Source organism: Hydractinia symbiolongicarpus, chromosome 7, assembly GCF_029227915.1.
Source record: "Hydractinia symbiolongicarpus strain clone_291-10 chromosome 7, HSymV2.1, whole genome shotgun sequence".
NCBI lineage: Eukaryota > Metazoa > Cnidaria > Hydrozoa > Anthoathecata > Hydractiniidae > Hydractinia > Hydractinia symbiolongicarpus.
In genome coordinates, this window is record NC_079881.1 from 15,742,718 (window position 1) to 15,758,549 (window position 15,832).

The 15,832-nt window shown below is 34.1% G+C and overlaps 3 protein-coding genes across 4 annotated transcripts in view; 1 reads left to right on the forward strand and 2 right to left on the reverse strand.

Moving 5' to 3' along the window:
- The window catches only part of LOC130649270 (uncharacterized), a 74,307-nt gene extending 67,305 nt beyond the window's left edge, over positions 1–7,002 (forward strand). The window contains exons 2-8 of one of the 2 annotated variants that reach the window (XR_008983029.1): positions 404–537; positions 966–1,018; positions 3,876–3,962; positions 4,201–4,668; positions 4,824–4,876; positions 5,004–5,092; positions 5,431–5,549. Coding sequence is in view for 1 of the 2 variants with exons in the window: in XM_057455521.1 (XP_057311504.1) it covers positions 419–537; positions 966–1,018; positions 3,876–3,962; positions 4,201–4,668; positions 4,824–4,876; positions 5,431–5,549; positions 6,199–6,286 (987 nt within the window). In the remaining variant the exon portion in view is untranslated. Of the gene's footprint in view, positions 1–403; positions 538–965; positions 1,019–3,875; positions 3,963–4,200; positions 4,669–4,823; positions 4,877–5,003; positions 5,093–5,430; positions 5,550–6,198 lie in introns of those variants that run through there. The other variant, XM_057455521.1, reaches the window with a different exon arrangement.
- Positions 7,003–7,710: 708 nt separating this feature from the next.
- On the reverse strand, positions 7,711–9,534 carry LOC130649274 (four and a half LIM domains protein 3-like). Its single transcript, XM_057455527.1, has 4 exons — positions 9,108–9,534; positions 8,695–8,880; positions 8,248–8,356; positions 7,711–8,047 (listed from the first exon to the last, which is right to left on the reverse strand). The coding sequence occupies exons 1-4, from the start codon at positions 9,108–9,110 to the stop codon at positions 7,743–7,745; spliced, it is 603 nt and encodes a 200-aa protein (XP_057311510.1). The 5' UTR covers positions 9,111–9,534; the 3' UTR covers positions 7,711–7,742.
- A 2,987-nt stretch (positions 9,535–12,521) lies between these two features.
- Positions 12,522–15,006, reverse strand: LOC130649275 (ADP-ribosylation factor 2-like). The gene is made up of 2 exons (XM_057455528.1): positions 14,475–15,006; positions 12,522–13,662 (listed from the first exon to the last, which is right to left on the reverse strand). The coding sequence occupies exons 1-2, from the start codon at positions 14,685–14,687 to the stop codon at positions 13,309–13,311; spliced, it is 567 nt and encodes a 188-aa protein (XP_057311511.1). The 5' UTR covers positions 14,688–15,006; the 3' UTR covers positions 12,522–13,308.
- Positions 15,007–15,832: the final 826 nt, after the last annotated feature.

Genomic DNA, 15,832 nt, shown 5'->3' on the forward strand with positions numbered 1-15,832 from the left:
TAGCTATGTACAGGTAGTTTTCTTTTGTTGTATGTTATGTGGCAAAAAAAATAATTTTCGTGTTAACATTACATGGCATTCATACCTGCCATGTTTGTTAGCATATAGTGTCATGTACTAACTGCATGAAATATAGGTATATCAGAAAAGTGAGTATTGCAAAATATTTTGTGATTTAAAAAGCATTATTAGAAGTAAAATAATTGTAAGTACCTTGATATATCTTTACAAACAGATGTTTATTTGCTTTCCTAAGAACTAGTTTACGGATAGAACGAAATCTTCGAGAATTCAGGACAATGTCAAGATTACTTTTTGACAAAAAAAATTTGATTGTTAATTTTTAAAACGAAAGACGTCTTTGTGAACGCCTCAGTTTACTTTATCCGTTTTCTCATCGTTTAGACTGCTAGAAAACATGACCGCTACTATTCAAAGATACTTACTTCAATATTATGCCGAAATTAAGAGGGAGAAAAATGTGATAGATTTAAATTGTCGAGAAATACAGTTGGCTATTACAAGATTAGAAAACAAGTTTGTTTATTTTTCTTTCTTCGTTATTTTTGTTTGTTTTGCTCTTTGTTTCTTCGCTTGCATTTACAAATTTTTCTACAAAGCCAGAAAATTTACTCATCCTCGCAATAGTTGTTCAAAAAGTCAGTAATCTAATGTTATGAGTTGTAAGCATAAGAATGGATACATTTCTCGGTGCATCGAAAAATCAATTTACACTTGCACTCTTGTTGGCAATTACATTGCTAGATATTTATCACCTATGACTGAGAAACGTCAAATTATCTTAACAGTCTGAAAATTTGAGAGTAATCTCTCTGTCTAGTTCTTTTCACGTTGACTCGTTATGGTGTTTTACCACGAACATAAAAACACCTCTATTTTTGCGGGTCACATGAAATGCTTCAAAAAATTGTAAAACGTATTTTTGACGAAACTTTTGATTTTAGACTTCTGAAAGATGATCTGTTAAGGATGGAGAAAGAGGAGTTGGAAAAGCAAGGTACGAGAATTTGAATTCAAATAATCTAGTGAAAGAAGATCTGTACGCTACATCTTGGTGCTGGTAAAAAAATGTGGTTTCTGATTTGTCCAATGCATGATGGAACTTGTTGATGCATTGCAGTGCTCACCAGGAAGTGTTCGCTTTCTGATATTTTTATACTCGACTTAATAATAACATCCAAAAAGAAGTATTTCCTTCTTTTACTACATCCATTTTACTACATAACCCTTTTTTAAACATTTAGTCTTTCACATTCCACCAACATTTGATCCTTGATGGTTTTCTGTATAGGCGGTTTTTCGCAGTATTCATCAGGATCATTAGTTGGCACTTCACTTCTGTTTCAAAAATAATATTGCGGTGTTTTAATTTGTCTTTAATTAATTGGTTTGAAACAAACCTGAGCAAAACTTTCGAAAAATTTGACGATTTTCGTAACTGTGTGTTATTCACAAATTGGATGTACTCCCTGATTCTTCTATGGTCAACTATAAGGACTAGTTAATAATACACACAAACCCATATTACGACCCTAGTAACCAAGCTTTATTGTTAATGACATGTATATGCACTATTTTTAAATGTGAATAAAACCAGCCGTTTCGGCAGAGAGTTCTGGAATATGAAGCGATACCCGCACCCTATGTAATACCCGATACCCTGACACCGAGACCCAATACCCTGATACCGATACCCGAGACCCCATACCCTGATTTTTTTTATTTCTTGATTTTTTTCGGCGATGATTTATTTTAATGAAAATCCTAATTTTTTCTCATTATTTGCTTGTTTTTTTTAACGTAACATATCAGAGATGATATGGTGGTTTATTCGAAAAAAGGCGCACGTTCGATAAATGAATAATTAATGAGAACGTCCAGATTAACCCTATTCCAACTGGGCTTTTAAGGGCTCTGAATCCCTGGGGGGGGGACCATTTGGTTCCCCCTATGTATCTTTTAATTAGGAAAAGGTATTTACTTCATATTTGGTAGGGAGTTAGTATTTAATGAGTAAAGTTTATTTCAGAAAAAAAATTCATGATGACGTTATTTTTTAGGTGACGTCATCAAAACTCCCCAATTTAGTCTCTTAGACGTAAAGAGAGTACGAAATCAGTTTTATTAGTTGCAACATCAATTTTTATTTTTTTGTTATTTTTTGTTCAAATAATTCAAAAATAACTTTTTAGGTAAAGTCAATATATTATGACGTCATTGTCATCGACGTTTCCCTTTAGAGCACATCACTATAATTAAAAAAGTATCAAAGGTTTTGATTTAATTTTTTTTTTCACTAAGAGTAAAGACTAAGTAGATATTTGTAATCCCTGTAAAATTTGCAAAAAAATGATATATAACACTACATAGTTTAATTTTATATCAATTTTCAATTTTTAACGGATGACAATAGATTAAAATGATTAATTGACATATTTTTGTATTTTCTATATTTTATAACAATAGTAAATATTTTGAAATAAAGTTATTTTGGCCAAATTGAAAATATCTCATTTTTTTTGGATTTTGACAACGTCAATAGAATGAACGAATGAGTGAGCATATATATTTCCAAAAAAATTTGATTGGGGGGACCATGTTTCAACTACTTCACAGTAGTTGAAACAGTAGTAACATCTTCAATACTACTATCATCAACGCAACCTATTTCACCTTCAACAACAGTGGATAAAACCAGCACCACCTGTGCCAACAGATAACGGTTATGTCTTGTTCCTTCTCAACTACACCCACAAAAATGTATCAACTTGCTTTGGTAGTGGAGGAAAATTTTAGTCATACAAAATTTAACCGTGGTTTCGAAAACCAAAAGGAGTTATTTCGACCATACATCGAAAAAATAAACATTTTCTAATGAATTTAAAAATGTTTAAGCAGACAATAATTTTTTTGATGTTAGTTTCATTGTAGTTCCTGGCAATATAAAACCATTGTTGCGCCAGCAGCATATTTGCATATTACGTGCAACAAATATTCCCGTATAACGAAGAAAAATACATATCAAAATGTGTTCGTATTGTTCGTATCGCTCATATTCAAATAAAGAATAAAAAAAAATGATAAAAAAAAAAATATCAGGGTATTGGGTATCGGATCTTGGGTATCGAGCATCGGTCTCAGGGTATCGGGTATCGGGTCTCACTTTTCCCATATGCCGGAAGTTCTACGGCGTATTACTGATTTATATCAAATCATCCATGGGAGAGTACTTTTTTACTTCTCCAATTGTGCAGAAAAATGCTTACGTTATTATGTTATTTTTAACTAAAAAAATGAGTTCAAGTTTGTAAACACCGCATTTTTGAAAACTAGATGAAACGTAAAAATCAATAAAAACAACTATTTTTGATTTATTGCGTTTTTTGAAAAGAATTTTAGCCTGTTCAAACTCCAAATACAAATCTAGCTTCATAAAATGTCAGATCACAAAAGAAATAACATACGACCGTTGCAGCTTGGTAAAAGTAGCGAAACCAACTGAACATGAAATAATAATTCAAAATGATTTATTTGAAAAATAATAGGTTTTTGTACCTTTTGTACCGTTCAACAGGGTAGTTCTGTTATCAACACCCCAAAACTAATATTTTACGTACCGCTACATTAGACTGTCACCCTCCCTTGCTTCACTAGTCTCGATAGTAAAAACGGCGACAGAAAAAGTAACCCATTTTAAAGTTCTACCGGCTAACGCCGTAGACCAATTAAATAAGGATGGTAGTTTGTTGTACGAATGAACGATTTTTTATCAGATCCGCACTCAAGGGTGATGAGTTGATGCGTATGTTCACTTCTCATTGATCTCTGTAAAAGCAATTACATTTTTTGTACAGCTAAACCACGGGTGGATCTTACTGAAGTGGATGAGTTAATAAAGAAAGCGAAAAAAGTGTTTTTGTATGATGAACAGAAAGACAAAGGTTTATTTGTTTATTTTTTTGTTTGTATATTTTCTGTATGTTTGATTGTTTGTGTGTTGCTTTTGTTTGTTGATGTTTAACGAGTTTGTTTGTTGTTTTGCTGCTTATTACATATAATCGTTTGCTGACTTCAAAATATCAGAAAAGAAGACAGACTCGACAAATCCGGCTCGGTCTGCCTCAAAAGTTCAGCCGGTTACCAATGACAAATCTTTGAGAACAACTAGACCCGTTTCAGGTAAAATTATAAATGAAACGAAGAAAACGAAAAAGAAGAACTCAGTGTATAATGCAGAACGAAACGAGCAAAGGTTAAATAGTGGACAGAAAAAACCTAATGCGCAGAGTCAAGATGGCGGAAAAGTAGTGACTTGTAGCGAAGTAGATTTAAAAGCAAGCACGGTTGAAGAAAAGAGCACCCCCTTTTTTGAAACCACTTTTAAAGAAACTTATTGCCTTAACCGAAAGCTGTGTGAAAAACTAGACAAAACACTGCAAGATCTTTCACCTTCACAGGAAAGAGACGACGCGATGGCGGAGTTTATAAGTTTGCTTAATGTGAACACTAATCGCAACAAGGTCATGCAGAGACGTTTTAATGATATCTCTTTGAATGACTTAACTCGTACAAATACTCACGATATGTTACTTCACGTTAGCGATACACGGAATATAGCGGAAAGTGTTCTTAGAGTGTATTCGAAAGGTTAGCTAAAATTGTTTTACTGGATTTTATTTCTACGATACACTTGCAGGTCGATGTTTTTCTGATGTTTTCTCGTTTACGGTGTTAAAAGTTGTTTGAATTTGTAATGTACGCTGACACGAAAATTGATTTAAACAATACGATTTTTTTTATAGACGACACACCCTTTGTTATTTCATCACTTGGACCAACTTGTGTTACAAAAGGCGTAAGTATTATACCTTGTTCAACAACTATACTGAAAATTTGATAAAAGTTGATCAATTTGTCTTCTGTGGCTAACTGAAGACAACGTCAATGCGTGTTGCTTTTCATGACTTCGCACACTTTCATAGATATATTTTATCTCAAATAAAACCTAAAGATTATTGAAAACGAGATTGTTGGTTTTGTCGATGATTGTCTTGCTCCGTGATTTCCATAAGTAATTTTATTGACTTTTATTTATTCATTTTATTGAATAGTTTTATACAGAGTTTTGGTACATCAAAAAGATTCTCATTTAAGTACCTACTTTGACTACCGTGTATCCTTTAATAATAATTTTTGAGATTTATAGATGTTTTTCTTGTATTCTCTGTAAATCTCTTGAATAAGGAAAAGTCTAATAAACACCCGTGTCTAATTAAAAAAATATTGGAGACAGGCGCTAGAAACCAGGCGTTTATTACATTTTTGAATATGTTAGATGGCGTTTATTGGAGACGGACGTTTAGTACAGGGACTATACGTTAGATCATGCACGGTATAATTTCTTTGCAGGTGGCAGACGTGCTTACGAATCATTTCAACCAAAGACAGCGCCAACTTGAAAATGATATTTTACATCAATCACAGAATAACAAAAACGAGCTACTACCCGACCTCACTCAATCCGAAAGGTAGATATTTTTACATAGCCTGTATCTATGAAATAAAATGCACAACCTTTCGTCTGTCAGCCAGAATGGTAGCTACAATTAGCGGCGGTTAAATTCCCGTAGATTTTTCACAGGCTAACGACTAGGTATAAATATCATCACATTGACACAGTTTCTTATATAACAACCACTTTTACGAAAACCTCTTGGCTAAAACCCGAAAGAAAATTTTATGGTATCATGAGGCCTAAACACTGAAAATATATTAACACTTTATGCGTTAGCTGTTAAAAACAATGCAGGATTAGAAAGGTTTCTTTTCTAGCTACAGTCTAACATTTCGAAGATTAAAGAATTAATCATTTTAATATCCATTTTAATAAGGCACATTAGCCCGCAGAAATCGCAGCAATGTTGTTAAAAATATATCGCATTTGTTATTCACAGTTTCGTGCATGGTTAGCACAAACCGATTTTGGTCGACAGACCAAATACAGCTATTATAGAAACGAGATTACGAAATTCATTTCGGTAGAAACCTACCTAATTGATCCCATAAAGTTGCGGAATAGTGCCTGTTGGTGAATGACTGTATGTTTCTTTCAGCAACCCGTTTGTTAAAAAAAATATTTTTTCAACAAAAAATATTGTTAATTTTTTCTATTTTCAGGCAACAAGCTGCAACATGGCGGCAGATTTATTTTATGTTATGCGGTGGTAGAAGCTTACCTACGCTGGTGAGAGAACCCGATGAATGAGGACTTTGTGAATTTATATTTTGAGTCTGAACTGAAAAAGAAGCCAGATGATTAATGTGTTGGGGAACTTTTTTTCAGTGTCTGAACTAAACAAGACAAAGATCTTGCCGACAAACTCCAGGAAAGACTCACCTGAGTTACTTTTGAGATATAATCTAGAAATGTCATCTTCTATAGATGAGCGCTTATTCGTTTTACAGCAACATAACTCAGTTCGAATTGCTTGTAACTTCGAATGATTCGGTTGTTGCTAACAAAGTCGACAACAAGTTACATATTAAAAAAACGCTCGAAATCACTCGGTTGTCGCTAAAAAACTGTATGATGACTCGCATATTACGAACATGATCGAAATGACTAGGTTGTAGCTAGCAAACTCGACAATCGTTATCTTCAGCCAAATTTATATTGCTACTAGTGCGCACATCAAATGAAGGTTTTCTGATCACTTTAGGAGTTCTTATTTTCAATAGCGACCTTTCTGACTGACAATGGTTGCAACGAGAACACTCCGAATGATTCGCTTGTAGCAATCATTTCGTAAAATAATTCGATTAGATAGGATGTAGCATCCTCGTCCCCGGGGCTCTTTGTCAAGGTTGATGACGTAGGCGGTAATTCTTTATTTATAAACTTAACTTACTTTTTATTTCATTGTATTTCTAATTTGATTTTATAGTTACCAATTGGCTCATATCATTACCGTAAATGTTTGATTTTGCGTCTCTTAAAGTAACATCCTCCTTTATGAAGAAAAATATTGTTCGTAAAACGGCCTTCTTGCTTGAAAAAGCGCCGGAATGAGTATTTAGTAAAACTAGTCGTTAGCCCGTGGAAAAATCCACGGGTTCGCCCGTCCTTTTTATACCGCACTGCGTGCGTCTCGCTACTTGCGCAGCTAAGCTACCATTTTGCGTGACAGACAGACAGACGTATACGGGTAACTCGACATTTGTGTTATCAAGTGTGTAAAAATATTATCCGATGTAAGATTAAGCGTCTTTCTTACCAACCGCAAAGAACTTCCTAACACAGATGGCGAAAATGATTTTAAATTAATTAAAATATTGATTGCAGCCTGCGATACACGTTTAGTGGTGTTTTGTATTGCAACCTGGTTTATTCATACAAACGGTGAAGCGTCTCTTAACATCAAATTAATCTAAAGATTGACTGTTACCTAGGATACATTGAGATGAATATTATGTTTTATGTTTTGGTTTGTTGTTAATCCTTGATGTCTCGCATCTCATTCATTTGTTTAACTATACTCTTATGGGGAAGATGTTTAATGATAAATAAACATATTTCGGGATCCTTTATGTCTTAGCCTCGTCCCAGAAGAATTCGTTGTAGATTGTATCTGAAACTTGACTAAAAAGTAACAAGAAGAACTTTTTAGCGCTGTTGATCAACAAAGCGAATTAAACTCTGAATTGTTGCGCCAATATTTTTATTAGAATTTTCTTATGTAATTAGTTACAGATGTTTTTCTGTTCGTGGAAGGATCAATTTGCGAACAAGGTAAACAGATCAAAGCTCCTTTCACAGTTGTCTTCACGTCTCGAAATTTTTCAGCTGTTGATAACTGTTTGCGACACTCAGTGCAGAAAAAACATCTATGGTGGATGAACTTATATGTGATGTATTTGATGTCGACACCTTCGATCAAGTCGTGGCATTGGTCGCACTCCATTGCGTTGAGTTTTCTGAAACATTGCGTGTCGTAAAATACACCGTCTTCCAAGTGGAATTGTTTACCTAGATAATAGAGCACAGTGGGTGAGGGTGATTTCAGGATAAATGAACGCAGGCGGAGTGCACAATTTCGCTGTTTTAAAAGAACTGTTTTAAGTTGTTGTATTTTCCTCTTAGCATTTTTACTTTAAAATTCAGCGAAATAATCTTTTAACTCCAGAAAAACAGATGAAGTGTTGAAATAGCGAAATTAGCAAATTTACCTGATAATGATTGGTTACATTTTGAACAAACAAAACAATCATCGTGATATGATTTTCCATTATGTTCCAGACCTCCATCTGTTATCAGTTTTCCGCACTTAGAACACATCTAAAATATGGAAATTCATCAAATCTTTTTCCCAGTATGAAAAGTTGAACAGTTGCCCTTTAAATATGAGAGAAAAACAAAAATGTCTAAATGTTTTCGTTTTTAAAAAATTATTCATGCACATTGCTCTAAAATTGTGTTCTCAGAAACTAAGCACAAAACAGTGTCCCTATTTATTTAGACAAAATCGTATTTCGTATTCACGGAGAGTGTTAGACTGCACAATCAAATTGTTTCCAGCTCTTTTCTGTCTCTAAACGGCGATGCTGTTATCGACATGCGCAATAACAACTAGATTACTTTTAAATTTCTTTAAATTATTACAAACAACAACTAACATCTTCTTCAAGTTGCTTATAACACTCAGTGTGATAAAAACAACTCTGCAACTTGTGGATACCATCCTCAGGAACTCCCTTCAACGAACGCTTGCAGCCGTCGCAACTGAAGCAGCCATTATGGTAAAACACGCCCTTATGGGAAACTTTGGACAAACGAATCGGTTGTGAACATTTTCCGCAATCCTAAAATAAAATTTAGATTATAAAGTGAATGGTCCAACTAAAACCAATACAGCGTGGCGTACAGTGGCGAGGGGAGAGGGGGAGGAGTTTGAGCGGATGTAATGAAACATCGCTGATTTTCATTTAATCCGAAAGAAACTAAGTTCTCTTGCTTATTCAACAACATATATATTTATATATTTGCTAAGAAAATAATACACACATTAAAAGAAGGAAATTGTCCTTACCATATTTTCTCCTAAAGTAATGGTAATCCTAGCTCACTCGAACTGGGTAAAATCCAATGAAGATCAATCTTGATGTGCGACACAAACTAATTGTGGTGGTCTGCATGCGTTGTTTAAAATGGTTCACAGATGTTTTAATTCCGTGATATGGAGACGGATTATAACTTAATGTTTTACTTTATAAGGAAATGTGATAACCAAATAAGGTAACGTCGAATAAAGTTAAGCTTATATGGTGAGTGATTAAATGATGGAGGAAAAGATGGGGATTAATTAAAAGATTCAAAGATAAATAAAACACAACTTCGTCCCAGTTTTTTTTTTGACTTCAGTGTGGAAATACCACGAATACTCTAGAACTGAAGTTGAAATTTTATCAAGTCGCTTGGAGAAGAGATTAGGGAGTTATTACATAACATGTTAATTATTCGTATGTACAAAAAATCGATAATGGGATGAATGAATGAACAATGGGATGAATGAATGAATAAATGAATGGTTACATGGTGAATCGATAAACCTGCTGAATGTATTTAAACAAGTACATGCGATGGCGTCAAGATTTTTTTCAGGTAAGCTTTGTACTTGTTGGGAAGCAACGACTATAACGACGGGGTCTACAAATCAGCACAAAATATCTTAAGCAGTTTAGCCCTTTAGAGGGCGAGGTTGGGTTTTGTAGACACATATTTACACGTAGCCAGAAGAAATGAGCGCCTCTCTCTTTAACTAAAATAAGATATCAAAAGATATATTTAAAATACTATTTTTCGCGCATCCGCATAATTAAATACGCCACCACCATGCTGCTAGAACAAGCCGCGGATCAGGCATTTTACTTGGGTTGGAAACCCAAAGGTTTTCGTGCTTATGTAAAAAAATTAAAACTAACCCTTCTTAACAGGTCCCGCAAAGATGCGGACAAAATTGTGCAAGAGCAGCCATTGCAGTTGAACTGCCTTAATACTTGAGTCGTGAAAAGCTGTGCATATGAATTGACCAAACAATTCGTCCTCTAACAAACATAAACTGTCTACGTATCCTAAGATGCCCGAAAGTGCAGCGTTACGATAGCTAGCATCACACACACACGCAAAGACGCTGGAGAACTCTCTTAATGGTATAGCATGTCATTATCGACTTGTCGGGAGCAAATTGTCACCATGGAAATACTTAACTAAATTCGGCGTCCGATCTTTAATTGCTTAATTCTGTTGTAATTTGAAGATGGGTATTGACACCGAAACCGATCAGAAAACGTCAGTTTGTTTTGTATTTTTGTTGCTGTAACCATCAAGTAGTATTAATGTATCCTGCACAAAGATGGATAGAAGGAATAAATCTGAACATTTCATATCGGGTTGCCACCCTAAGATAGATTGTTCTTTACTTCCATTTAATTAGTGATATGAAGAACGTAATTGCCACCCAACTACACCCCCTTTGGAAATCTTTAGAAATGCATTCATATTAAAAAACAGTTACAAACATCATTTTTGAGCGCCTCTCTTGGGAAACGTTTTTGCCTTTTTTTTTTTAATTCAATTCTTCCCATTCTCGTCCTCAGTGTTGTCCCCCAATTCGTAATAATTACCCCAATTTGTAATGACACCTTGCCTCAATTTGTAATACTTTCCTCAATTTGTAATAACACCTTGCCCCAATTTGTAATAACACAAAGCTGCCCCAATTTGTAATGACACCTTGCCCCAATTTTGTAATAATTTCCTTTCTCGAAAATATTTATTTAGAAAATCCATTGTAAAACTTCGGGAGGGAAAAAAACTTGCCTTTTATTTATTGTTAAGAAACCCTGGTACAGGACCAGTCGCAAAAAAAACATCCAATTTTTTCCGTGTAACTTTAATTTATTCTTTTCATCTTTGCACCGACTGATATTAATAGAAAGAAAAATTGGCGTAAACAACAACATTAACGATGAAGTTACTTTTATTCCTTCCTATCTTGATATCTTTAACATTATCGTAAAAAGATTATATACACCCGCTTGGTGACGAAGAATACGCGGCGATTGTCAAACTTGCAAGTGGTAGATTTAACACGCCTGTAAAAAATAGATCAAGGATTAAAAAAGCTATGTTGTGAAATTTTGAAGATCGAAGGGAAGATTCACGGCAGATGAAATTGGACATGTTTTGTTATACGACAATAGGAAGGTATGAAATCATTATTTATAATGAATAAATTTTTATAAAACACGAATAGCATTAAAAATAAAATGAAACAGGTTGAAAGACCTTCAGCTCAAAACCAAAGTTGTTCTTATTATAATATGAACAATTTTTGTTTTCAAAGATATTCACTTAGTTTACGAGCATCAATTTGTATAAAAAAGTTGTTTGGACGTGTTTTTGGTTGATTGCACACTTTTTTCGTTTTTCATTCGTTTTTATAAAACAGTGTTTTTTAAAAAAATGAATGAATGATGTCTAGTCTAATCTTTTTTCCTGAGAGCTGTTCCGGAGAGGTGTTTGATGAAAATGGATTAGTTAATGTGGGAGATGGTAGCGAAGAGGTGTTAGATGAAAATGGATTGGTTGATGAGGAAGATGATTGCGAAAGGTTCCAAAAACTTATTTGGAGATGGTTAAAAATCAAATATCACCTTCAGTGACAGTCAGAGTGAAACATTTGATTGGTGTCAGTGGTAGAAGATGCAGTGTATTTCACTGCATTTAAAACAAATTCTATCGAACGACCCTAACCGGCCACAAAAATAAAATAGGTAGATTGATAAGATGGAATCAAGCCGCGTTGGCGTTGCAAGCCTCAACGTATGGATGGTACGCTATCTTGCGTATCATATGGTCAAAAGAAAATTGATCAAACATTTTTACTTTAGTATATATATATATATATATTTTTTTTTTTTTGAACCATTTCTTTCAACCATTTTTTCCGTTATTATACCCTTGATAGCACGTGCGCTACGTTAATAAAAAATTCTTGACAGATAGTTTGTCCTGGCAATTCGGATAGCTAAAACTGCGGTAAAGTAATTATAGTATTTTTCATGTTATTACAAGTTGGGGCAGCTTTGAGTCATTACAAATTGAGGCAAAGTTTATTACAAATTGGGGCAGGTATTACAAATTGGGGCAATTTTTACAATTTGGGGCACAACACTCAGAGCAATTCGAGATAAATATAATGAGCTTTGCGGGCAAGAATAAATTCTTCCTATAGTAAGGATACATTATTTACTCTGTGGAGCACCTTCTCAATTTAATTGCACGCGAAAGAAAATTGGAAAAATGGAAACTAATTCCTGCGCGAGATTAGAAAACTCTCAAACTTTTAGCGGCTAGCAAAACCCTATAAAACGTCATGACAACAGTCGCTGTCTTGTGAGTATTATTTTTGGTGACCATGGTGAAGAATATAAAAAAAAGATATTCTTACATAATTATATTCATTTTATACAAATGTTCCACCCGCAAAAAATCATTTTAACAACATATTTGAAGACATTTAAATCATGACATAAATTATAAAAATGAACTATACGTTATCTTCTGTTACAATATGCGTATCAGTTATAAATATCTGCTGTTAAAATAACATGGCAAATAGAAAACAGTTTGGATGACACCATAAATTATTAAGCAGTAAACCATATCAGGAAGGAAAACAAAGTTTTCTGGAAAGATGGTGTTACTGTCATAAAAATCAAACGCTATTTTTCAAAAAAATGAACAATCTATTAAATCCGCCTCTCTATCCGCCCGTCTTACACCCATCCTTAATGGCGTTATTTCTTTATTCCAGGGAAACTCACAACACCACTTATTTGTACACTGCGTTCCAGAAAATTACCTAAGTTGGAAAAAACAAATAAATAAACGAAACAACGCAAAAATTGTGCCGTACAAAGATGTCAGAAATAAACCGATGCAAACGAAATTAAAAGCGCATAACTAATACTGATTGGCCAGCTATCCCCCACAGCTTAAGTGTAAACCGAGAATTGCTAAATAAGAAAATGAATATAAATGTACATAAAAATACACGATCGCTTAGTCACATTAAAAGGTGTTGTTTACAAGACAGCTAAAAAATTGTCGGTAGATTTATTTCTTGTATACGATTGGTCTGCAATAATTGAAAAATAAATTACACCAAGATAAACAGTTAAGAAAGAAGCCTGGTCAAACATCCTCCAATTATAAACAGAGTAATTCTAAAACATTTTTCTATTAAAAAATTGATTGTTGTTAATCTGAGTGGCTAACCAATCAAGTCCTTGGTACAGTCCGTCTCCCTTCGTCGCTACGGTTGGTTGAATAAACCAATTGTGAGACGTTATATCAACTAGTCCTAAAGCATGCTTTACATCGTTCACATTTAAGGCCCCGATTACATCTTGCTTATTTGCAAACACTAAGACGTGAGCGTTAGTGAGATCTTCTTCTTCGAGGAGTTTGTGTAACTCGATTTTGGCTTCGTTCATACGTTGTTTATCTGAGCTGTCAACGACAAATATTAAGCCTGTCGAACCTTTTAAATACACGCGCCACAAGTTACGAATCTTGTCCTATGGGGAAAATATTCATTAGTAGCTATTTATACCTTATTACAGGAAATTAAGGAATCGTCAAATTAACGCGGTTTTCCCCGAACGGCGTTAATTAAGTGAAACATTAAAGTTAAAAAGTGTAGAAAAAATTAAAGTCACACGATAACGAAGAGGCTCAAAAATTGACTCTAAAAAAGTCGACCTAAAATTTTCCATACTCAAGCCCCCCACACCCACACCAAGGAGATGGCAAAGATCTATTATCATTTTAAAAATGAAGGGCGTGAACAATTCTAAATGGCTTGAAGGCAGCTGGGGTACTTGGGACCGTTAAAGAAGGCGGGATTGGTGAAGTGATTGATTTTAATCCTTTTATATAAAGAGAAATAGAAGAAACTGAACAAAATACTTGATTTTTTCTGAAACTTCACCATGACAATGTGTTAATTTCATGCAAAGAAAACGTATTTTTGGGGAAAACCGCGTATTTTCGAAAAACCGCGTTAATTTTATGCTCCAGAAATGCATATTTTCGACAAACCGCGTTAATTTTCTGCGCGTTAATTTTCTAAGTTGTTAATAAAGTGATTCGTTGATATCCTATAAGGTAATATTCGTAGAAATTAATTGTCGCGGTTTCTTCATTCTAAAAAAAATATTTTTGCGATCTGATGAAAACCGCGAAAGTAGTTGCAAACATTTTATCCACTCACAAAAATTACTTTTCCAAGGAATTGGGCGGAAGTTTATTTTCGCGAGTTAAGTACCCTCAAATGTTTGGCGAAATGTGTTAGTGTTAATTGTGCAATTACCCTGCAAATCAAACATACCTGACCTCCAATATCCCACACAGTGAAGGAAATGTTTTTATATTTGACCGTCTCCACATTGAAACCTATTGTAGGAACAGTGGAGACAGTTTCGTTGAGGCGGAATTTATAAAGAATCGTAGTTTTGCCAGCATTGTCTAAGCCAACCATTAATATACGAACTTCTGGACCACCAAATAGTCTTTGGAATCCTTTCAGAAGGAAGTTTCCCATTTTGTTTACAACTGAAACAAAAACAGCATATTAAAATATCCAGAGTATATAAGAACAAAACAGACTTTCATCCGCAAGGAGATCTTCCTTAAAGAAACAATAGGCAATTTTAACAGCCAATGTAGTATGTTAATTTGAGATTGTTAGCCATCTATGACATGTCAGGGCTCCAACGCTACATTTAAAGGAGAGGCGAACTGCGCTGCGGCACGGCCGCTGAATAAAAGTTTATGATAAGTGTTGATTTTAAAGACCAGACTGATTGGCTTGCTCGCCTGCTCCATAAACTATAACTATAAACCATACATTATTTTGTTTACACTTTTGTGAGTGCTGAATTATTTATAATTGAGTATTTTTAAAAATTAAAAAACAATGGGATATACAGTAGCCGTCCGTTAATTCGAACACGCAAGGGGCAAAATTATTTGTTCGAATTAACGAATGTTCGGATTATCGGAAGTTCAGAAAAAACAAGAATTTTAATATAGTAGGTTTTAGTAGGTTTTATGCTAATATAACATTATTACAACTTTTTATAAAAATCTTTAAACATTGTTTGCTTTTTTGTTTGCGCAAAAGTAAAAGAGTGAACCTAGGTGATGGGCAAGGCCTCCAAATTCCTTGTAAACTTCATTTTATTGGAAATTCAAATTTAATTGATAAATTGAAAGAATTTTTGCCACCATTGATGCAATAAAAATGAAAACGTTTTTTTTATTTTCCCATAAGATTTTATTTATTGATACACAAAAGTTCGAATTAAGGAGCATAATGTAGCCCTGGGACTAAAAAATTGTTCGAATTAGCGAAATGTTTGAATTAGCCGAGTTCGAATTAAGCAGCTCAAAACAAAAGACTTTATTAAACCAAACTCAAGGGACTTGGTAATTTGTTCGAAATAAAGGAAAGTTCGAATTAAGTGGCATTCGAATTAACGGACGTCTACTGTATTTCTCTCTTTATTGTTATGGTCACGGGGTCAATGTACACAAAGTGATTTAATAAGAAAAAGTTGAAGATTAATATGGCAAAAATGTAGAACAACACGTAAAGAACATATTTTTATTATTTTGTACTACTTATCTTGCGAATAAAATAGCGAGTAAAGATAAAAAAAGTAAAAAACCAAGGAAGAAAGATGA

Coding starts and splice junctions, on each gene's coding strand:
- LOC130649275 (XM_057455528.1), bottom strand. CDS start 14,687: ATGGGAAACTTCCTTCTGAAAGGATTCCAAAGACTATTTGGTGGTCCA. Junction 13,663..14,474: donor TGTGGGATATTGGAGGTCAG/GTATGTTTGATT, acceptor TTTTCCCCATAG/GACAAGATTCGTAACTTGTG.
- LOC130649274 (XM_057455527.1), bottom strand. Junction 8,357..8,694: donor ATAAGCAACTTGAAGAAGAT/GTTAGTTGTTGT, acceptor TCCATATTTTAG/ATGTGTTCTAAGTGCGGAAA. Junction 8,048..8,247: donor ATGTAACCAATCATTATCAG/GTAAATTTGCTA, acceptor TCTATTATCTAG/GTAAACAATTCCACTTGGAA.